Source organism: Halichoeres trimaculatus, unplaced genomic scaffold (genome assembly GCF_033239565.1).
Source record: "Halichoeres trimaculatus isolate MK-OKI-2021-1 unplaced genomic scaffold, fHalTri1.1 fHalTri1_scaffold_2, whole genome shotgun sequence".
Taxonomy (NCBI): domain Eukaryota; kingdom Metazoa; phylum Chordata; class Actinopteri; order Labriformes; family Labridae; genus Halichoeres; species Halichoeres trimaculatus.
Window position 1 is genome coordinate 25,778,872 of NW_027437180.1, and position 24,457 is coordinate 25,803,328.

The 24,457-nt window shown below is 40.1% G+C and overlaps 1 protein-coding gene across 2 annotated transcripts in view; it reads left to right on the forward strand.

The window, feature by feature from the left end:
- Positions 1-24,127, forward strand: part of znf827 (zinc finger protein 827) — a 69,998-nt gene extending 45,871 nt beyond the window's left edge. For both annotated transcript variants that reach the window (XM_074686412.1, XM_074686403.1), the window contains exons 7-14: positions 3,202-3,256; positions 3,506-3,603; positions 10,884-11,021; positions 12,338-12,509; positions 13,262-13,428; positions 17,036-17,245; positions 18,139-18,316; positions 20,928-24,127. In XM_074686412.1, coding sequence (XP_074542513.1) covers positions 3,202-3,256; positions 3,506-3,603; positions 10,884-11,021; positions 12,338-12,509; positions 13,262-13,428; positions 17,036-17,245; positions 18,139-18,316; positions 20,928-21,945 — 2,036 coding nt within the window. In that variant the 3' untranslated portion in view covers positions 21,946-24,127. The remainder of the gene's footprint in view (positions 1-3,201; positions 3,257-3,505; positions 3,604-10,883; positions 11,022-12,337; positions 12,510-13,261; positions 13,429-17,035; positions 17,246-18,138; positions 18,317-20,927) is intronic.
- The last annotated feature ends 330 nt before the right edge of the window (positions 24,128-24,457 follow it).

A 24,457-nucleotide genomic window follows, 5' to 3' on the forward strand; every position in this document is an offset into this window, starting at 1 on the left:
TCCCTCCCTCCCTCTTGTCTTTTCTCTGGTTCTCTCTCTCTCCTTCCCTCCCTCGACTCGTTTTCAGACATGCCGGCTCAAGCACACTTGGCTGCACACGCTCCCCCCCCTGCACTTCCCCTCCCTCCCTCCCTTTACATTTCTCCCGTGCGGCATCTCCATGGCAACGTCGAAAGAGACCTCTGTCCTTGGCGAGCACTGTGACGGAGTAGGGTGTTTAGGGGTGGGGGGGATGCAGGGGGTTGTACTGAGGGGCAGAGGATAAGGAGGGTAGAGAGGGCAGTAGTGGGTACACTGTATGCCCACCCAGCGAGGTCGGGGCATCACTAGCCTGGCAACAGCAATGACTGCCCCCCTTAGAACTGGGTCTAAATGTGAGGGGGACTGGAACAGAGTGGGCTGCTGTCACACAATGAGCAATCAATATGAATTACCCAGAGCAGTTGGACCTCAGAGACACATCAGTAGCAAGGTCGCTCTGAACACTGAGATGGTTGCAGCTTTGAAATTCACCACAGTGCATCGCCTTGAAACTCACATATATGGTTTTATTCTCAATCATTTTGTACAGAAAACCAAAATCTCGGCTCTCACATTGGTTGTGACACTTTACAAATCCTTCCTAAGAAACCTCTCATAGAACTCATGTAAGAATTCTTATTTTAACCCAATTCTAAAAAAAAGTTGGGACACTATAATTCTGATTTAGGAAACAAGAAACAAAACACATTTTAGTGATTTGCAACAAACCTTTTTATGTGAATAAACTGGACAGCAGCCCTGCTCTGGAAATATGACGCCTCTGCAGATGTTCAAAAAAGTGCAGTTTTTTCGAGTTTTAGCTTGATGCTGGCTACAGAAACACTGGACGCCTTTTACACATTGACTTATCAAAAAGCTACTCCTCACAACAAAAATGAATTTTTACTCCCCAGTTCAAAGAATGGTTTGAGTCTGAATAGCTCATTGCTCCTCTCAGTGTACTTTTTTAGGACTCATTATTGCTGAAGTTTTTAAACTTTTAAGTTTTGCCAATTTATGGCTGACTTGACTAGAATATGACGGAAATTTGATTGATTAATGGAAGATATATTCTGGTTTGAAGAATAATTCTAGCAACATTTTTCATATTTTATTGTCACCCCTTCTTTTTACATTACTGTTGACGTCAGAGTACCAAAAGTCTTGTTCAATTCTTGTCTCATATAAGATTTCTGCTGCGAATCAGTTTGACGTCTCCTTTGATGTTGGTTTTTCTAGATGCACCAAATGTTTTCAATGGGAGAAAAGTTAGGTCTGCAGGCAGACCACCGGGACTCTTTTACTACGGAGCCATACTGTTGGAAAACATGCAGAGTAGTTAAGAAATGTCTTGCGGAATTGTGCAAGATCTTCCTGAAAGATACATTGTCGAGATGTAATGTTGCTTTTCCACATGTGTAAGCCATCCAGGCCATGAGCACTCAGGCACACAGTGTCATCACAGATACTGGCTCTTAGACAGTGCCCTGTTAATGAGTTCCTATAGTTTTTGGAACAGTGGACTGATGTTCATGATATCAAAACAAATTTTTAATTTGATGAGACCAACCACAGGAAAGTTTTTCACCTCGATCCATCGCGAATATGCTCAAAGAATTTAGAAGAAGAAGTTATTTCCATTTCACATGGTACAGTTTTAACCTGCATCCACAGATACAGTGACAATCTCTGTTCACAAACAGTGATTTTTAGATGTGATTTTTAAGCCCATACTTTGATTTCTATCTCAGTCATCTCTGCTTTCAATACAATCCAACCTGAAGATCCTAAGGTATAACCGTCATGGATTTCTCCTGATTCTCTGAAGCTTTTAATTACATCATGTTCTGCAGATCATGAAATTCCTACATTTTTCAGTTTGATGCTGGAAATCATAATTCTGGCATTTTTTTTAGATATTTCCTCTTGCAGGCTCACAGAGTGGTCAGTTTTTCTCCTTTAATTCTGAGTGACTCAGCCCATGCAGGCGTTTTCCTGACGTGTTGCAATTAGACATTATAGATGTGACATTTTTATTTTAATTTCTTTACTTAGTAAGCTTTTTATCATTAAAATTTTCACCCAGGTGTGGCTGCTACCAAATTTGAATGAGTAGAAAAAGCAGGATCAGGATTGGTCATATTTGAAAGAATCTTGAAAGAGAACCTTCTGCCTTTAAACAAGTTTAAAAAATAAATAAATAAAAATTAGTGCTGATGCTGGTACATAAGAGGAAGCTTATCCCTTCAGGTCCTTCTTAAGTTTGCTTATCAATTCAAGGAAAAATGTTTTGTGCTTTTTCCTCCTTCACTGTGAAATGTTGAAAAGATTTGCCTTCAACAGACTTTTTCAGTGTGTTCAAAGACTCTAGAAAGCAGTTATCACAGAGTGTTGGTCTTTTAGCTAATTTTGTACAATGAAGAGAAAAGAAAAAATTTAAGAGGCCTTGGAATTATCCCAAATTTTTCAAGTGTATAACTTCACATTTAGCTATTTTATCATGGTAGCTGTGTCAGTCGAGCTCTTGGGCAGTTTTTTTAAGGCTTTAGTTGTTTGGACTCTCAAAAGGTGTTGGTAATATTTTGTTCCCACTTCCATTTACATACAGGAGCACAACCACACACAAACATGCCATCTGGGTAGTCTAATGCAGATCTGACCAGGCTTGCACATTGTTATTTTTTTTACAGTCTATTTTTCACATAGGAGTTGCTGGGCTTACTTTTGGCCTTCAGGTCGGCAGGCCCACCAGAGACACCCACCACTCCAGATGGCTAGAACACCCCTGCTGGCATAGTGAACCACTGCTTTACTAGCAAAGTTAAACTTTGAGGAATCAGGATCATATAGTGTTTGTTCTCTCCTCTATAATGGCCAGTGCACTGGGGATGTTTAGGACATTTTCACATATAACCAGAGTCATTTAAACTGTCAGTATGTTGAAACTTAATATCTATCCTACACTCAGCTCGCACTCTAATTTTCATCTTTTTAAAGCCATCTAAAATTTTCATTTTATCAGTGGACTGGACAAAATTTGCTCATCTTATTAGAGGTAGCACTGTTCTCATTTAACAAGCTACCAAACTTGGATAGGTAAAATGCAATCAAAAACCGTTAACTTAAAATGTACATGTAGTATTGCAGGTACTGAGCTGATGAGTGTTTTTGTGCTTTCAGAAAAAGTCAGCAAATCCAACAACCACAAAGACGGTAACATGGTGGGAATAAACAGGTGAGTCATTAATAATGTATATGTATTTGCTGTTTAGTTACATAATGTTTCCCTGTCTAAATTTTCTCTTGGGTTTTACATAATGTTGTTTTTTTATCACACAATTGTCTGTGAATAATTTGATATTTATTGCGTAATATTTGTACCTTAAAGTCAGCATAGGCAATAAACTGCTGTTTTGTATACGGTTCAAAATCTGTGTTTGAGTTAGCAGGCATGTAACTGACAGTATTATGTATCATGTTTCAGTCCATTCCTGGACGAGTGCTTCAGACAATCACCCTTTAACTCGCGCTCCAAGAGCTCTTCCCCCGCAGAGGCCAGCTCTTCTACCAGGGCATTTCATGGTAGGACACACACACACACACACACACACATGCACACACACACACACACACACACACACACCCGAACATGACTAGAGGTGTAGCAGAGGAACAGAGACATATCAAGAGCAGTCTTTTGTAGGCAGTGGATGCAGAGCTCATAATTTGTGCTTTTAAACAAAAAAAAAAAACTAACAGTTTTTCAACAAAAATGCCAAATGTTGGCAAGTTTCCTGCATGTTTGAATATGTATTTTTCCTGTTGTGATAATGTACTGTAAATTCAGAACTGGACAGTTGGTCAGGCAAAGCATGCCAATCAGAGATGTCAGGCTGTCATCCTGAAAAGTTGTGAATGGCCCAAATTCAGCATTAAGTTTCTTGTCTTTGTCAAAGTGAAAGAGAAGAAATTATAAACTGGTGACAACATAAACTTTGTAAATATGCCATACTTCTTGCTGCTGATTGATTTCTTATTGCATTGGAGGTTGGGTTGCCCTAAGCATCACCTTTGCTATTCCATTAATTACATGAATTACAATTGTTATGGGATGTGACCAATCAGAAACAAGTATTTAGCATAGCCAGGTGATTAGTAGGGAAGTTTACCAAACACCATTTAAAACAACCAAAGCTGATCAAAGTGCTGAACAGATTAAAAGCTGCACAGATAAAAAGAAAAAAATCAGAGCAAATATAAAATGTAAATAAAATGGAATACAATGGAATACAATAAAATATGTAAAATTAAAATTATGCCAGATATCCATTCAACCTTGATTAAAAGCCAGGGAGAAGAGGTGTGTCTTCAGAAAACATTTAAAACCTCAATTGATTTGCCTCTGTCACCTGTTTTTGTACCTGTTTTTGGGTCGACCAGTAACTAGGGATGTCCTGATCTGATCACGTGATCGGAATCGGGGCTGATCTCGTCAATTTTTTATGACTGGAGATCGGGGGAGAGGGAATCGGAAAAAGCCTGGGGCCTTAGTTCATGTTTTTAATTAAAATGTGTATAACAGTACATCATTATTCATTTTAGAATAGAACTTTATTTGTCATTATAACAAGTACAACGAAATTGCAAACAAGAAATTGCAACCTTATTGTCACACACATAAAAGGTAATCTTGTGGTGCACCACTGAGAAGCTTTGTTTTTATTTTGTTGATCCAATGCTGCACTAAGCGGAGAAAAAAAAGCTATATCCATGTTGGATAGAATGATACCTTCATTCAAATAAAATAAAAAAAACTTAATGGACAACTTGTAGGAGTTTTTTTTCTTTTCTCTTTTCTTAATGCATTGCTGAAAGACCGGATCAGGAAATATCGGGATCAGCAGATACTTAAAATAAAAAAATTGGAATCGGATCAGGAGCAAAAAATCGTGATCGGGACAGTAACCACCACCAGTAACATCTGACTGAACCATCTCAGTGATGGAGAAGCTGGGTCAGGTACTGGGCGGCCAGGCCATTAAGAGCTTTAAAAAGTAATGAGTAATTATTACATTCAAACACCTGTGTTGCTTCCGTTCTGTCTTTACAATCCCACAGGCCGTGATAACAATTCTGCGCAGTTTATTTTTGTGTATGTCCCTCAAGGGCCCTAACAATACACTGCAGTGCTTGGGTCCATTCAACTGTAAAAAAAAAAAAAAAAAAAATACAAACCTTGTGCTGCCTTTTTCCATCTCTGTATTTTTGTTGTTGATGATATACAAACATTAAGCACTATGTAAAATTGGAATACAATATTAAAAAACAGAGCACAATTTCAATTGAAAAACACACAGACCAATACAGTTTAATATGCAGTTTAAAAGAGTTTTACAAGCTGGTTATTAACATCTTACATTAGGCATAGTCAAGATGCTGTTGTAAAGAGTTGAGAGGGTATTTCTGCTTGGCCTTTACATAATTGATGAATGGATGCCAGTCTTGCACTCTTCAATGGAGACTAGTGAACTAAGGTTTCTTTTTTATGTGTGTGCCTCGTGTTTGAAGGAGTTGAATAACATTTTTGATCAGTAAAATAAAGTGGGAGTTTCAGCATTTTTCTGGTTCACTTGAGTTAAAAGGTGTAACCTACCACAATGGAGCCCCACCACAGTCTGCTTTTCTGGTTTAGGAATACATACAGAATAGAAAAATGCAAATGTAAAATGCTCTTCAAACCTTTATTTATCTTTTAAACTTCTTGAAAATAAAGGTAAATGCAACCTCAGTTAAACACTCTCACTACTTCTTTCTACTTTAAGCTTTAAATCTGAGTTTACAGTCACAAGGACACATAACAATTAACCAGCTCAGGCTTAACATGATCTGCTCCCTGGTTAAGCCCCTCTCCCAGTTTCATATTTAGAGCTCCACCCGGCTCTTTCTGCTCTCTCACTTATTTCCCCAACCAAGAGGCCTCTGCCCGGGGCACCCCCCCATCTCCCTCTCCTCCCCTTTTTCCTGGCATCCCACAACTTCCCTCCATGTTCCTTTGGCAGTGAGAGATCCAGAGGTTAATTAGCTTGTGCCAGCTTCGCCTGTCCCTCTGCCAGTTAATGAAAATCTGATTGGCTTCTGGGTGTCAAGAGTGTCCTGAAAGTTAATTCGCCCAGTCCACCTCCCCTTTCCCTTGTGTGTTTAAGCTTCGGATCCAGCCTCTGCTGCTGGCTGTTTTTTTTTTTTTTTTTATTAACCGTTGTACTGTTTTACTCTTTTCTCTTCTTCATATATGTCTGTCTAGACCTGCTATTTTCCCTTAGTCTTTATTTTCTTATTCATTAGTCCTTCTTTCTCAAGCTGAAGTGGCTGTAATTAAACTACAAACAACTACAAGAATAGCCACGACAATCAACATGCTGATCAATAACCCACAGATACAACTGTAATGGTCAAATATTTTAGAATCCACAAAACATTTCAGTCATTTTTTAGACTTTTTTTTGCAGCTTCTCAAACAGAAAGATTCTCTGATTTTTTTTTTTTTAAATGACAGTCAATGAAAAGTCTACAGGTTTCAGATAGTTAGTTAAATGAGCTTATTATCAAGGTTTAATTTGATGAGCTTAAAGATACGCTGTTGTTTATTCTAAAATATTAGTTTTGTTGTAAGAATTAGCAGATGATTTGATAAAGATATGTAGATGGATAGAGTAGTTGGACTTTTTTGTTCCTATAGCTGGAAATTTTTTGGAATATTGTGGAAAAATCAGGTCCAATGCTAATATCAAATCGACTTATTCAGCTGTGTGTTTGCTGGTTCATATCTTTGAGCCCTTTCTTCCTATCAACATGTGTGACTAGGCTATCTTCTACTCTCACTTTTGAGTCTGTTAATGCTTTTATGTGCTAAGCTTTAGCTTTAGTTACAAGCTCGGTAAGAAGATCCCGGATTCTCAGAATAAGCCTCAAAAGACAATGAGATCAGAGAACAGCAGCGTGAATACACAGGAATGGTAACAGCTAAAGCTAAAGCCAAAGATAAAGCAGGAGGTCAGGAAGTCCATGACTTGCAGGTTGGCCCAGGGTGCAGGTGACTTGACATGTGTTGAGGAAGCTTGCAGCAGTGGTAGTGTCAACGATGTCACACACATATCAGTTACACACTAATTACATAGCCTGTTTGTCACTAACTTTGTCATTTAATCTCATTTTTTTCTATATAAGAAAAACTGTTTTTGGCTTCAGGATGAATTTATCAAAAAGAGACCTGCTTAAAAAAAAACTACAACAGACTTTGTGAAATGTCTAAATGCTGTCTTTTTTTCCTCTTTCTAAGATATTGTTTAAAATTTAGCTCAAATTTTTTTTTCTTTCCTTGAATTTTAGAGAGACCACTCTGAAGATTCAGAAAAAGGTGGTTGTGGGTTGTGCTCGAGCACCCTTCTGTTTTCCATATCTCTTTATCTTCTCCAACCTCTTATTTCAATAACATTTATATATTTTCCTGTCCTTTACCTTTGACACTTCACTGCATGGTATGCAACATTTTGTTTTCAATGTTCCTTGAAGCTGGTGCAGAATGGTCTGGCAAAAGCATAAAGCAAATAAAGGCACACAACGGGTTTGCATGTAAAGAGCAAAGAGGGGATGAAATATGTGAGACAGATACTGACAAAATGCTCCAGGGTTTGTGAGTCAGCGCAACAACAGTAAAATGTCCTTTCACACCTCCTTCCGAAGCCGATGCATCTGTTAGTTTCCATGCGGGGAACAGAAAACCTGCTCTAGATGTTTCAACATTCTGCTCTCTCTATTTTGGATAAAGTCTTACCTTTTTTAGGACCCACACTAAATCAGACCGCGGTTTAAAACAGAAAGATTTTCAGAAGGTGAATTGAGCAAGTCTGCACAGTATGTGACTGAAAATCCAGTGTGGTATTTGTTTTTTTATGGTAAAGTTGGAGCTGTGAAGCTTATGTGCACTGATTTCCATCCACAAAGAATCAAAAAGTTTAGTAAGACAGAGGAACTGAGCCACAAAGTTTTTCCACCCTTTATGGACACTGGAAATAAAACTCAAGAGGAACTTTCAGTATCATTTTCTTTTTTATGCCTTGCAAATACAAAGTTTTGGCCAAGGTCAGTCTGTGTCTCAAGTTCCCTGAACTGTATAGACTACGAGTAAAAAATCTTGCCTCCATCTTTGAAAGTTGTACTGTATCAAGACAGCTATAAGCGCTACATGTTTATACCCTTGGGAGCGTGTGCCACACTCATATGGTGAGACTTAAATTGCAGCAGCAACTTCAATTCTTTAGTTTCTATCAAAACATCTGAAAATAGCTGCTCTCATTCTTTCTGTTTCTTTGATTAAAGGGTGGAGGAGGAGGGGAGGGGAGGTGACACACGGTAAGGAGAGATACAGTGGTGTGTTAGTATCTGTATGCTGCAGGCTTTCGAGCAAAGGACTGGCGCTCGCTGTTGACATTAAGAATGCATTTTGCACCATATCCGACCCGCAGGCTAGTGCAGGAGCATCTGTCAAATGGTAGCAGACAGGTTTCAGTCTTGTGGGTTCGCAAATTAGCCCACAGTGTATCAGCTGTTCTGTTGTTTCACTGACTCTAAGGGGAGAGAGACTTTTCCTGATTGCCTAAACCTTCTGATTTATTGAAACCTGATACTCATACAGTATTATAAAAGGGCATAAGACCTTTTTTTTGGATGAACCATTCAGTAATAACGGATTAAATTATCCCTCACTTTTTGCACATCTTTCAATCTATAATATATTCTGTTAGCTTTTGAATGCATGTCATTTTCCTGTTTGCATGTGCTTCTCCAGCCTCTCCTGCTCCTCTGTGCAGAAAGATGGAAGCCAGGCAGTTTGATTATCATCAGAAACCACACAGAATCCATAAGAGGGTCTGGGACTGATGATTTTTGTTGATTTATATATATATATATGTACAGAGCATCAACTCGCAGCAATGTTAATTCGAGACACTTGAAGCAAAGAGCAGGTTAAGCCTGTTTAAGCTAAGAGCCAACATTAATTCACCATTAGCAAAGCACTTTGCACTTGTTTTTTCAACAGGCAGAAACCTTGAGCACAACTGGAATAATGAGAAACAGCCACCTGCTAAGACTGTGTTAGACCTGGAAAGGGGATGCAGAGAAAAAGAACAGCAGTTCATACAGACTTACAGTGCAAACAATAATGGTAATAACTGTTTGAAACACCAAGGACATGTAAAAGACTGATTCTAATACAGCAGCTAAAGTCATCAGGTTTGTTGTCAGCATTTGTGGTTAAGATTGTGCTAATTTTAGCAGGTTGTTGGTTAACATCTAGCATTAATCAAGTGATGAATGTAAAACTGATGATCTTTTTATATGTGTCTCTTGAACCCAGCAGCTCTTTTTTGTGAAAGTGCACATGAGAACAAATGCTTTTTTTAAGTACATTTCAAGTTTTCCTGTTCCTTTAGATTTAGTACAGAAATAAGCGTATTCAGTATAGGGCTGAACGATTTTGGAAAATAATCTAATTGCGATTTTTTCAGACCAATATTGCGAATGCCATTTAGCATTCGATTTTTTGGGGGTGACATTTATCTTCTACACTGTTCACTTAACACAAGTTTTAAGTCATTTTATAGTATGACTAACACAACAAAAGACACTGTGGACATTTAAACGAGTCTTTTTTTTTTGCATTTCTTGAATGAAAAAGAAGAAGGAACACTGTAAAAATTTACTGACCTCCTGTTGTCAGTAAGAGTAACAAACTATACATAACAAAGTGATCAAGAGCTATGGCTCTACCAGCCACAATCATTCTACTGGATGGAGCTTTGTAGCTCACAGGGGTTTTTTTTGCCAGAAAAAACAGCATTTTGAGTTTTGCTGTTTTTAAGGGAGGACAAGCACAAGTTACTGTACTTCCTCCAGGTCTGTGTACATGAAACTTTTTTTTTTTTCAATTGCAGCCTTTGCAAATTGAAAAATTGCATCCTATTACATTGCAATGTCGATTTAAAATCGATTAATTGTTCAGCCCTAATTCAGTAGTTAGTTTACCTTAAAGGCAGGGAAAACACCTAGCCTCATGCTATCCAAAGTTAAGATGTACTCATATGCGTATCTTTATGGGCAACACATAAAAGAACTGAGATGTGAAAACAACAAAATCCGGTTTTGTTCAAAGGTAGGGACTATTTCTGGCCAGACATGGTTGATGCTGACTTGTAGTTTATTCTAGTTTCTAGTCTTGTGCTATGTAAAACTAACTTCATGTCGACTGTAGGTTGTGATATTTGGTGGACAGACAGCAGTGATGTCAATCCTCCCATTTTATATTGGCTTATAAAGTGAAATTGAGTATTTTCCACGCACAGAATGAAAAAAATATATGAATTGAAGCAAAACAGAGACTTCAAGGTGATTTAGTGATGTTTCAGCTTACTGACAGTCAATGCATTGAGCTGCTGAAGTAAATAAAACTTGACCTATTTTTCTCTTCCCTTTTCCTTTTGTTTTTTGTAATTTCTCTAAAATTTGCTGAAGGATACAAGCAGAAGACCCCAAGAGTAGTTTAAAGAGAGGGAATGGAATTTAATGGAGACAAGTGCATTATTTTTAGGACATAAAAAACGGTATACAACCATGTATCACAGTGGTTTCTTTGGTTTGGAGGCTCAGGTTTCAATATCAATGAAATATGATGATATATCACTGCTATACTGAACTTAAGTTACTTAATATAGTTAACAGCAGCATCACAGGGTCACCTCTAGATCCTTTAGTGGTGAGTCATATCAAATGTGAATGATGAGTGTGGTTTCCTGTGTGTGTTTCAGACTCAGAGAAGGAAGATGGAGAGCCGGGAAATGGGATAGCCCAGTGGAGACTCAACGAGCAGCTCTTCCCCTGTCCTGTCTGTGGAAAGGTGTTTGGTAGACAGCAGACTCTCTCCAGACACCTGTCCCTACACACAGGTAAGTAAACAAATAAACAAACACTGTCATTGTTGGTGCATGTGTCCGCGTTAGCTGCCGTGTGCTTGTATTAGCGCTGCCCACAGTAAGTAAATAAGGTTTGCTAGACTAGATTACCCTTCCTTTAAAGAGATTACCACCATGATTAGTCTCACTGGGAAAACTGCCCGTCTAATTACCCAGTAAGAGGGATCCCTCACACACACACACACACACACACACACACACACACACACACACACACACACACACACACACACACAGTAATTGTGATTCAGCCACATTGGTTCCCTCTTTCACTTTCTCTCTCTCTAACACACACACACACACACACACACACACACACACACACACACACACACACACACACACACACGCACAATCATCACACAGGAGACTTCCTCAGGATGAAGCTGTGCTCTCCCTTGTGTCCTGATTACACTGTGTTTTCAAACTTGGCCCTTCTTTGTTTGCAATTGATCTTTCTTCACCGTCACGTCATCTGATATCCCTCTTTAGTCTCTCTTCAGGAGACAAAAATTAATGAATTTCTCTTATAAACACTTATTTTTTTTAAAGAAAATTCATGCTCCATTAGAAATTAATGCAGCCTACTTTGGATTGCAAACTAAATCATCGAGTGCACAAATGGAGACTCGTGTACAAAATGCCCCCCACACAATTGGACATGCTCTCACATCTCGCGTGCACACACTACACGACGCACACACACACCATCTGAGCGGGTTGGCTGCGAACAGCTTGGCCACACCACAGAGAGCAGAAGCAGGGGCATATGTCAGTGTGATGGTCTTTTTGGTTTCCCCGGCGACATAAAGGTTGCCTGGCTTCATGTCCTTGGGGCAAATGGTTTGTGTATGAGTTTGTGTGTGTGTGTTTTTGAGGGGGAGCTAGGGGGAGAATTTGTGTTATGTCAAATTTTATTTAAAATTAGAGGAAAGATTGTGTCTTGCAGTAAAGAGCTCTATTGGATTTTAAACTGCCTGCAAATAAAGTAGAATTATGTCTGTATGTGCCACGTTTTTCACCTCCGTAAAGCACTCACAGTATTCTTCAAGTTCTTCCCTGAAAAGCTTGAGTTTTCCAGACATCATAAGGTGTTTTTTTTCCTCTCCCTCCTTGCAGGATCAGAGATACAGTTGGGGTCAGACAAAGGTGAAGCCGGGTTAGGCATTGAGTAATTAGGTTTAAGCTTCCTTTTAATGCTGAGAGGCTGAGCGCAACTTAATGAAATATCACCTGAGGTAACGTATACAGTAACCCAAGGTCTTGTGTCTGTGTGTTTTCTGTTGCAGAAGAGAGGAAGTACAAGTGTCACCTGTGTCCTTATGCAGCCAAGTGCAGGGCTAACCTCAATCAGCACCTGACCATCCACTCTGTCAAGCTGGTCAACACAGACGCCGAGCAGATCGTCAGCGCTGTTACAGCTGACTCTGCTGAGCGCAAGAACTGCCCTTACTACTACAGGTACTGAAAACAGGGTAAAACACAATCCCTGACTCTTTTTAGCAGCGTTTTGAGGCACATATGATGCTTTTTTTTGACTGATTTTTTGAAAAATCATATATAAAATATTTCTTAATTAAATTTTACCAGAATAGTTCCAACTTGAACACCAGTTTTTTAATTCCCCGAATGGTTACTTGTGATGTATCTTAAAATGATACTTGTTTGTATTCCAGGACACTCTATCTTTGTAAAAGTATGAAGCCACAGCCTTGAGGAAGTTAGCTCAGCTAAGAGTTAGGACATGGAGAGGCTATCAAATGTTAAGCTGGAAAACAGACAAAATAATGCACCTCTGAAAACAAAGATTAAAATATGAGGCTTTGATGGTTTAACCTTTTCAGACCAGGTTTGGATTTTCTTTTACTGAGGTTTTCACTGGTGTAATTGCTGATTTTTTTTCATTTACTAATAAACTGACTTTTAGAAGTCATCTGTATCGAGACAACTACTCTCAGCAAAAAATTTGCATGTTTTTTTCAAAATGTGGTGCTGTTGCTTTAATCATTTAAATGTGTCTCATGATGTGAAAAGAGTGAAATAGCACCAAGTCTGCAGTGTGTCATTTTCAATCATTTTAATCAAATAAAAAAAAATATCCACACTGTGCCACTTATCAATTTATGCGGACATAATGTAACACTAAAGCTGCCTGCCCCTCCCCCTGTTATTCTCACCATCGTCCTTCCTCTTCCTCTCTGTTCTCTGTCCAGCTGCCATGTGTGCGATTTCCAGACGGAGCTGAACGCCCAGTTTGTCAGCCACATGTCGCTCCATGTGGACAAGGAGCAGTGGATGTTCTCGCTCTGCTGCAGCGTCTGTGACTACGTCTGCATGGAGGAGAACGACATGAAGAACCACATAAGTACTGGGCATGCAGGTATGTATGTCTGGAACGCATGGCTGCCCACTGGTTCTGAGAGTGACAGCAACGATCAAACAGATCATTGTTATGGATGGTTGCAACCAATAATAGTGATTACTCATATTTTTCTTTTAAGTAGATTATTTTTCCTTTGAAGATAGTCAGAATATAGTGTGACACCTATTCAGATGACATGTATCAGTTGCCTATTGACCCTAATAAACAACCCAAACCAAAAAACATATTTAAAAGACATTGGGAAATCTATTAAATAAATGTTCACATTAGATTACAGATATTTTTTTCTGAAATACAAAACCAAAAAAGCTCCAGATTTCTGTTATAGATTGACTTTCGAATCAGAGAATCATGCTGATTTTTGCTGTTCATGCAGGCTTTTCAAACATTCACTGGGTAGTAGAAAAGTACATGATTCAACCTCTAGAAAAAATGATTTATGGAGTTATTTTCAAAAATTACTCTCACATGTTAAGAGTGGGTGGTAGCTTACACATTGTGGCTCTTGTTCACAGCCCAGAATAGAAAAACAGTGCAGTGCTTGGACAGTGACACATTTTCTGTTGTTTTGGCACTGTACTACAACACATGGGGTTTAAATTTAAACAATGGCTAAGGTTATAGAGACCGCTTTCTGCTTTAAGGCTTTTAGAGATGATACAGTTTGAGATGGAGCTCAAATATGGTTACAATTTCTTCCCTTTGCACTTTACTTGTGGTACAATGTTTGACCATAAAATCCAGCAAAATGTTACAAATCAGGAGCTGGTATCCCTGATTTTTAGTCCAAATTGTGAGAATAAATAACTTCTGTCAAATTTCTGAGATCACTGCCAATGAAAAACTAATGTTTTCAGCCTTACCTTTCATTTTTAAATGAATACAAAACAAACACAAGAGTCCTCACTTTCTGAGCTTGTGTCTTAGCTGTACATTAAGTGACTGTGGAAGGAAACAAGCGAACAGTTTCCACTCAAAAAAGTATATATAATAGAGCTAAAATTTCCACATCCTATACTTCTCGTGTATGAGTTTAGAGGCCACAGGGAAAGACAAGCAACAGACTCGGGTTTCACAAACCAGCCTCCTCCAGTCGACCTTCTTTGGACTTTTAAAGCTGCTGGAGTGAACCCCCGGTGGTCGATATGAGTGTTTTTGTCTAAAACAGCTTTGTCCAGTTTATTGCTGATGTTTTGCTCCTCTGCTGTTCCTCTGTGTGTGTGTCTGTGTGCATACTGGTTGTGTGTTATGTGTGGGTGGGTGGGATTGTCCGGCCTAGACAGCTGAGGGGTCTTTCAGAGGCCACAGTGGCCTTGTTTATCTGAGAAGGTTGGCCCTTATCGTGCCTGAGGGGAAAAAATCAATAGGCCTTGGGTCCTTTGGAGACGAGCTGGGTTTACGATGCCGCTGTGGCCATCTTTTAAGTCTCTCAGCCAGGCTCGGCATTTATCTCAGTCTCACACAAGATGGACACCACCACCAAAAACAAAAGTACAGGAGAGCCGCTTACACTCAGCATGGTCCCTCTACTTCCTGTCTGTGGACACCTTAATGACTTGTCAGGGTCTGGCCCTGTTTATCAGAGTTTAGTTTTTACATAAAAATGCTAAACCTGTTCATACATAAGATCAGGTCTTTGGTATAAAAACTGTTCTGCCCTCTGTATTTAGAGCCTTTGTAGTTTGAATGTTGAATGTTATAACGAAGGAGTAATCTAGCAAACTCAAAAAGCTGTACTTTTTTTGGTGAGTTAGATTAAAAAAAAAAAAGTTAAGTTGAGTTACAATCTGCTTGGTGCTGTGTTGGGATATCCCATCAGTGCGCAGATTTCCTAACACTGGATACACACCAGATGTGTCTCTGCTCCAATACGTGTTGACTGCGTACTACCTAACTCACACCAGCACCTTGCAGGACATCAGACAGCTGGAGTGGCGAGAATGAGTTCCTGTCCTTCTAAAACATTGACTCTGCACCCATTATATGGGCTCGCTATTATATCGTCAAGTTGAATTCAGTCTGGTTTTGACACGGTTTGTTTTCTATTGAGAGTCACAGGTCTTTTTTAGGTGGTTTCCTTGTACAACTGCCTGTCCTGCTTGATCTTTGTTAAATTGACTCAACACTTCACATACAGTAATGTATTTTGCATTTTACTTTTTAAAAATCTGCAATTTGATACCTGTATCTTTGTAAGTAAATGATGAGAAAATCTGTAATCAAGAGCAAATCTTTTGTGTCCATGTCTGTTTAAACTGAGACTCACCAGACAAAGCTGGGTGGGTGCTCCTCTTGCAGCACAATTAGAGGGCGGCTAGGCTGGAAGTTGTTAAATCACTCACTGCTGACTAGACTGGAAATCCCAAGAAGCTGCCCATAGTTCTGCCAGAGCCATGTATCATCGTCAAAGGACTAACAATTTGCCTTAGGAAATCTTGGTAGACTGGAAAAGGTTACTTTTCTGGTGAACCGTATGGACACGCCCAGACATGAGATGTCCGAACCCAGCGGGTGTCAGAGTTCGAGCTGACCCCCTGTGAAGACTGGACTCCTCACAGGGGAAGGGGTTGGTTGGGTGCCCTTCTCTGTAGGGGAAAGGTGGTGAAGTATGTGACTGTATTCCCTGATTTCTACTCTGGATATTGTGGCTGATTTAGCGTCTTATTAATGTTCCCCTGTCACAGACGAGAAGTCACATGTGAGAGAGAGCATTTTTCAGTACAGGTGTAATAAGGGTTGAAGCTTAAAGGTGCATAGATTTCCCTCTTCTTTGTGCTTATACTCTGTTATATTCTCCTTTTGGATATTGCAATAGAAGACAGAGAAGCTCCAAAAAGGCCTACACTATAGTTTATTCAAAATTGTTACAATCACGCTGTGATGACCCTGTTACATTTAGATTTGATTACATCTTCTATTCATATATATATATATATATATATATATATATATATATATATATATATATATATATATATATATATATATATATATATATATATATATATATATATATATATATATATATATATATATATATATATATATATATATATATATATATATATATATATGTCTGTGTTTACAGTATATGTGTGTATTTCTGTATGTTTTAGGACTCAGTGCCTATGTTTCTGTATTATATAGAAAAAAAATGGGTCAACCATTTCAGGATCTCTGCAGCCTTTTCTCCCTCTTTTCACTCCCTCCTGAGTGAATACCCTTTGTCGAGCTGTGCCCTGAGATGCTCCTGCCATCTTAGCTCCTTCGGCCATGACCTGCGTTCCTCAGCCCTCCCTCCCTCTCGCCCCCTCCCCTCCTTAATTCCCTCTCTCTTCCCGGTGAATTGCCGACTTAGAGAAGGGGATCAATAAAAGCACACTGCGTCTTGATTTGACTGGCAGCAGGGCCTCAGCCAGAGTCTGTTTGTGTGTAAGCCTGTGTGTCTGTGTAGTACACAGGAAAAGGGTCCTTGAAACTGAAAATGTTATATTGAGCTTTTCTGTTAATTTTCTTGGAGCTCTTAAAATGTATCCCACACATTTTCTTAAATCCTAACAAAAAAAAAATTTTATGCCCCGTCGTATGTCCTCATGGTATCCAGGTCTGAACTCAAGGAGTCCTCTCAGTGAGACCAAGAGCACCTCCTCGTCTCTGTCAGCCCTCAGCGACTCACTCAACAGCTCGGAGGGCGGAGACCTCATCCACAATAATGAAGAACTCAGGGGCCTGCTTGCCCCGCCCTCCTCCGCAGGCAGCCAGACCAGCTCTGGGAGCCACTCGGGATCAGGAACTGAGGACAAGTCTGACAAAGGCAAGAAACTAGTGGAAAAAGTCCATCCTGACACAGTCTATTGTTTAAAGACCATCTTTAAATATTTCTCTAACACAGTAGATGTATATATTTTAGACCTGCCACACAAAAAAACACAGACAACACCCTGATTTATTGATTAGGAGTTTGATTTTCAACCACTATTCAGGTGTAATTTGTTATGAATTGATTTGACGCTTACCAAATATTACATTCAATTAAATTCATTTCATGCTGAGTTGGTGCAAGCCAGTTTATTATAATTTTTTTCAGTTTTATAAACAAACAAAACCTGTGTATATTTCCAAATTTTCTAAGCCTTGCATTTTGTCAGACCCATCAAAAATATTGTTAATTTAATGAATTCATTTGTTCCTTACCCATTATCCTAACAGAGAAAATTATTTGATACACAGAGATTGTTTTATTTGCAAGCAATGAGCAACGAAAGTAAACTGGTCGTTTTTTTTTTTACAAGTTCCGTGTGTTTTCAAAATTTGATTCAAAAATGTAATTGGTCTGTATCTTTTGGCTTTGAGTTTCAACCCTTCAACACCCTTAAAGTTAGTATAGGGTTGAGGTCAGGTGAGTTTGCTGGCCAATCAAAAACACTGGTATCATGGTCAGGAAACCATTGGTTGTTTTGGGGTTGTGGGTAGGAGGTGCCAGGAGAAAAGCTTGAAACATTTTAGTTTACATGATAGGACTCTAAAATATCTTTTGTTTTCATTTAATTAAATAGGTGATGAAAACAGTTATTTTCTTGAATTTACCCTTATGTCTGAGAAGATATTGTTTGTTTCGACTTTTCCTTGATCTCCCATTAGTTTCTGTTTTGAGGATTACTCTTTAGAAAGGTTTGACTCACCCTCACCTCTTTTCTTTTTTGACAGGGTTCGAGTGTGTCTTCTGCAATTTTGTGTGCAAGACGCGTAGCATGTATGAACGGCACCTCCAGATCCACCTCATCACGCGAATGTTCGAGTGTGATGTCTGCCACAAGTTCCTCAAGACGCCCGAGCAGCTGCTAGAGCACAAGAAGTGCCACACCGTCCCCTCCGGAGGGCTCAAGTAAGGAAAGCAAGTACAGACAGAGGTTCCTAACTCCGCCTGTCCTTCCCCTCCCTCATCCTTCAACCACTCAATTCATTACCCTTACAGGGGAATATTTCATACATGCACACTGAAAGACCAGGGCAAGAATGTGTAGTTAACAGCAGATTTAAATTTTGGTTCTGGTCTGCAAATCAGAAAAGGAAGTGTGCAGCTGTATATGCACTCAGTTGTCCACAGTGTTATTTAGCATGGAAAGGTAAGCTTTGATGGCGTAAAATGAATGTGAATTAACTTAAAACACACAAAAAAGCTGACTGACCAGATCACAGCTCTTTTTTTGAGTGAAAATTAATTTTAAAAGACTAAAAGATATCTATTTAAAACTTTCTTAAATCAGACTCGAGCATAAATAAGAGCTCTATTTGAAGATAATTCTCTCCATGTGTCCCTGATCAGTTAACCTCACTTTAATGTCCATTATCTGCAGCCAGCAAATGAAACGATACAAGCTGCAGTTTTGCTCGACAGCCTCTCTTGGCAGGTCTAACTTATTAGACAGCGGTCTGTGGGTCTGCAGTGGCTGCTACGAACAGAAGGGAGAGTGAAAGGGAGATGGAAATGGGCTTCCCCTCAGGGTCTGTTGTTCCACTGCCCACAGCTAACAGCCATGCCAAAGAAAAATATCTGATGGAACCTGCATACCAGAAAGCTGCTTTTATCCCCCCAATGCAGACACACTGGGCTGGGTATTATATAAAAAATGTTGGCACACCACTAGAAGATAATCATTTAGAAGAAAGTGCATAAGCGCCATAAGTGTCACATGACTTAGATTTGAAACAGCATAGACTGGACGCTGGCACAAGTCTATTTTAAATGAACTGATACTCAAAGTAAAGCTTGCTTTTAAGTGCTCGTACTCTGATCTGAAACACAGCATGCAGTTTATGGAAAGAAATGAAAGCTTTCCAAACATAACTGACACTGTAGGCTGCATCCCAAACACTTCATACTCTAAATGTAGAAATACTCCAACAGCCACTGTAGTGCACGCATGTTGGTGGTTATACGAGCTCAGGAGTTTTTCACTAAACAGTTTTGTTTTTCTAATACTGACCGTGAATGTAGCTCCAGTCTCCTCTCATGCTTCCCTATCCATCTCCATACTCCAGCCCCTCAGGAGCCTTTGTTGTACTATGACATGTTTATTTCCCATTCCAGGCCTGTCAGGCTAACATAAAGACCATCTGTTGATCTCAGCATCTTCACAACACCCTGATGATGTTCCTGTTTGAGTTTAGATTGCTCATAAAAATGTACGTCTGTACTAATTCAACGTTAGGGTGGCGTATGACCGTATTTGCCCATTTATTAAGGAAACATGCTGTAAGCGTAACATTTTGTTTCATTTCAAGTAACACAAGCCATTTCTTGTTTTTCAGTTGTTCTCATGCCGCCAGTTTGTGCATGTGCAGAACCATCAAGTATCATTATTATCGATTATCGTCCTCATCTTGTCATAAGCAAAGATCTGTACTTTACATCTTATTTGTGTGCAGCCATCAGTGGAGTTAGGATGTCCTAAACTTTGACAAATGTATTTAAATGGCAGCATTGTGTTATATGTAAAGAAGAAAGCTGCCATCAAAATGACACTGATCCCTATTTATAACAAACTGTGTGACAGAAAACACAGAAACCCACTTTGAGCCCCTGTACTGCATCTGAAGTCTCAAAACCTGAGACTTTTAAAATGTTTTAAGCTAGATTTTTTTTTAATTAAAGGTAACATACAAAACTGAAGTGAGACATTTTGGATACATTTTAGGATTATTATGGTTAAATCTGCTATGATTTATCCTCCCCTGTACCGTACTGTTTATGTCTATACATGTGGGTTGTATTTTCACTTCTTCAAGGTTTACAATGTGTCTTTAATTTATGTAAACCAAATTTATTTTTAGCTTCAAAGCAGACAGGATTCAGCCAACAAGGTGTAGAGTAAGTTATAAGACCTGAAGAACAAGCAGTGTTTAGATAAACTCCTCTATTGCCTACATTTTCTGACCCCCGAGGTCCCCATAAAGATTTTTTCCTCGACCAGTATGCACACGTGTATACACTTGAGCAATGTGAAGTGTATTTCTATATATGTAGGAGTGTGTAGAAAGGCAGAGAGGGCCTTGACCATTTCGAGGTTTTTCTGAGGTGATTCTGTTCTGCAGGGTTTGTGAAGCGCTTTGGGGCCCAGAGCAGATGAAAGGTGCTATTTAAATGTAAGTGCCACTCCATTCCTTCATTTCCCTTCATGTCCTACTGCTCCAATCTTTTCTCCAGCCTGTCACCAACCTCCTCCTCCTCCCACTCCCCCACACACACATATAACTGATCACCTCAATTCTCCCACCATTAAACTGCCACACATACCACCATGAGCACACATACCTGTACATCATACACACTTTTCCTTTACCTGCTCTTCTCCTCTTCATTTTTTTGTGTTATTGAATTTCAAGCTGTGTTATGTGTTTTTTTTTAAGTTTGAAGGTACACTTCCCCTTCAACTGTCTTTTGCTTCTTTGTGTTGTGTCCTCCCTCCCTGTTTCCCTTTTGTTGCATTACCCAGGTGCCCTTTCTGCATCTACTCCACCAATCGTCCAGCGGCCATGGAGTGCCACCTGAAGACGCACTGTAAGATGGAGTACCGCTGCCGCATCTGCCAGGGACTGTGGCCTGACCAGACCTCATTAGAGGCCCACATGCGGGGGCACCGCCTGGGCAACCACTACAAGTGTGAGCAGTGTGGCTACTTGTCCAAGACGGCCAACAAGCTGATCGAGCATGTGCGCGTGCACACGGGCGAGCGGCCCTTCCACTGCGACCGCTGCTCCTATAGCTGCAAACGCAAGGACAACCTCAACCTGCACAAGAAGCTGAAGCACGCGCCGCGCCAGACATTCGGCTGCCAAGAGTGCCCTTTCACCACCACACACCCCTTCGTCTTCAGCCGCCACCTCAAGAAACACCAGAGTGGAGGAGCGGGGGGACTAGGCAGAGGAGAAGACGAGGAGGAAGAGGAGGAAGGGGGAGAGGAGGAGCTGCCACTCCAGGGGGTATCACCAGGGGGCTCATCGTCAAGGAAGTGCCAGGACAACTTCCTGTTTGGTGGAGGAGGGGGGAGCAGCGGAGGGAGCGGGAGTAACAGCCCTCTCATGACTTTAACAGCGTCTCAGGCGCTGCAGTCCGTGGCTCTGTCACTCAGCCTGGGTAAGTCCCACCAGCTGGACAACACCAGCCCTCTGCACTGCCTGGTCAGCACCAACGGCAACAATGACACCAGAAATCCCGGCTGCCCAAGCAGCGGCAGCCCCTCCCTCTTCCTCTCCTCCTCCACCTCCCGCCACGTGTTTGAGCAGTACAGGAACTGCGAGAGGGCGCACCTGATCCCCCTCACCACCCTGTTCACCCACAACAGCCGCTTCACATTCCACTCGCACCTCCACTCCAGATGGCGGCCCGCCAAATCTACTCTCCTCTTCTCCTCCAGTCCTGCGTCCCCCTCCCGCTCTCCTTCCTCACCCGCCTCCCACAAACACTCCTTCCTGGCCTACCTGGGACTGATGGAGAGGGCCAAGACTGTTTGACCTCGCCCTCCTCCTCCTCCTCCTCACCTCGCTGTATCCCTCACTCCTCAGACAGTGGTGTGAATGACACTTCTCCACTGCAGAGGGAGCGACATCTTTTCCAATCAGACCAGCAGAATAAGCTGGAGCAGACAAACATAATGAAGAAACATTAAAAAAAAAAAACATTTATAAGAGAAAAAGGCTGTACATGCTACAAATGCATTTATATCAAGAAGCTGCTTTTCTTATCAGTTCTATCAATTGAATTATTACTACTTCAGCTACTACTCTCTATTACCTTTTCTTTCTGTTTTTAAACGTCTGAATGACCTGGACCCAGTTGCATTATCTAAGGAAACTAACGTATCTCAGTTTTATAGATATTTTCTTTAGTCATTTGACGAGATATACAGTTGGAAAAAGAAGAAACAAAACTTGCAAGTGCTATATTTTAGTGCATTTTTGTCTATTGCTATTATGCATCAAGATAGCATGCCTGTTTCTGTGTTTTCAACTAGCTTTGACGTCATTAGAAAGCTGAAAATTCAAGATATCCTGAAGTGTTAGCGGTGCAACGTGGACAGAACCAATGAAACGGAACGCTTTTCATTGAAAAAGGCACGTTTCCAAAGCCACGCCTCAAACCACGCACTTACTTATTTATCAGTCTTGTACATAGTTTTGTAGCCCTTCCCTTCCCATCTTTTTTGATTTCCGTTGGGGTTTTTTTTGTATAATGGTGGAACCATATTATGCATAGCTGCTGCCTGATATCACCTCTGCCTCAGAATAAGTGTCATTATCAGCTCATTTCAATATTTTTTCTAAGCTCGCAAAACAGAGAATAAGCTGTGTTGATGTAAATAGACAGGAAATATTAATCAGACCGATCATGATGACGAATACTTACGTTTTGTTTCAGCGATGGATTTAAAATCAAGCCAATGAATTTGCACTCACAGGTGAATTAACAAAGTAGATACTCAGTTTTTCTGAGACCAGGTAGATATCAGTGCAGCCTCGTGCAGAATTATGTATCGCGCACCTATACTTAGAAGAGATATATGAGATAACTATTTTGTGGAGGTGACCAGCTCCGGGTTAGCCAGCGAGCTGCCCGCAGCATGGGTCACCACAGGCCGATTCAATGGTGCTTTTTGGAGCTTTTTGTAATTTTTTGTGTACAAAAAAGGAAAAAAAAAACTGTTCCAAAATGACTTGAATGAATGTATTTTTGTTTATGTATATGAAAATGAAGTGATACAGAAGTGTGAACAGGGACGTCTTCTGTGCTGGAAAAGACGGGAAAGTTAGTGTGTTTGGTGGCCTTCTGTGTCTTTTTTTTTTTCTTTGGTTTGTTTTTCTTTCCTTTTTTTTTTACTTTTTTACTGAGCCTTTTACATCATGATAAAACATTTTCTACTAACATTCATATGAAACCCATTGTGAGAAAAAGCTCCTGTAGGTGCAATGATGAAGCAAAGCCATTCATGTGTACAGCATTGTGTTGGATGGCAGAGGCTTCTGTTAGGCCAGCAGACATGGTACTGCTTTTTAGCCCCTCTCTCCCTCCTCTTGTCAACCTTTTGAGTTTTAATTGCACTTAATGTAGTTACACTTCAAGCCAAAAGCACTTAAACCTTTAATTTTCCTGTTTTTCTTTTTAAGTGCAAACTTAGATCCACCAAGTTACCGTAATGTGGAGTGGACAGCAGTTGCTGGAAATGACTCAATCAACACCCCTCATTTTCACGTGTAGGCATTTCTTGCAGTGCAGAAAGGTCTGCCTCTGTGAAATCGGAGAAAGTAAATGAATACAAATTGCATGAATTAGACAGTAGAGGTCAAGCTCTCCCTGGGAACTAAAGGTCCCAGGCTAAATTGCGATGAGCCAATTTTGCACAGTGCTGCACTTTTTGATTAAGAGAATATGTATTTATCCATAAGACATGCTCAAAAAGTATATTTGCGAGATAGGGCAGCGTACTACAAGCATTTTATTTTAAAAAGCTTTACCCATGACTTGTTTTTTATAAGTGGTCTTTAAGCCAAAATCCCTTATTTGTAAAGGGATCTTTTTATTTTCTTTATTTTTATTTTGTCTGTTTTCCTCATGCATTTCTTATGAAGAATCATGTTTTTTTTTCTACTCTAATCATGTCGGAATAACAAAAAAAAAAAACGTGGATTGGAAAGAGAAGATGAATTGTCAAGACCAAAATGTAAGCCACCGCAAGATGTGATGTTAGGATTGAATCCGTCACGTCGTGCTCTGGAGCGATTGTCCCCTTTTACACTGCTGTTTGTTGGTTCCTTTTTTCGCTCTGTCCATGTCTGGCATGCTGTCTCTGGAGTGAAACAAGCATCCCTCTAACACACACACACACTCTCACACGCACACACACTTGTACTATCTACATTATCTTTTATACTCTAGTGCCACTTGGTGGAAGGAAACCACCTGAGACTTCTGGGGATGAGTCAAACTTAATTGTCAGGGTCCATAAAAAAGATGAAGAGATAAAAAAAG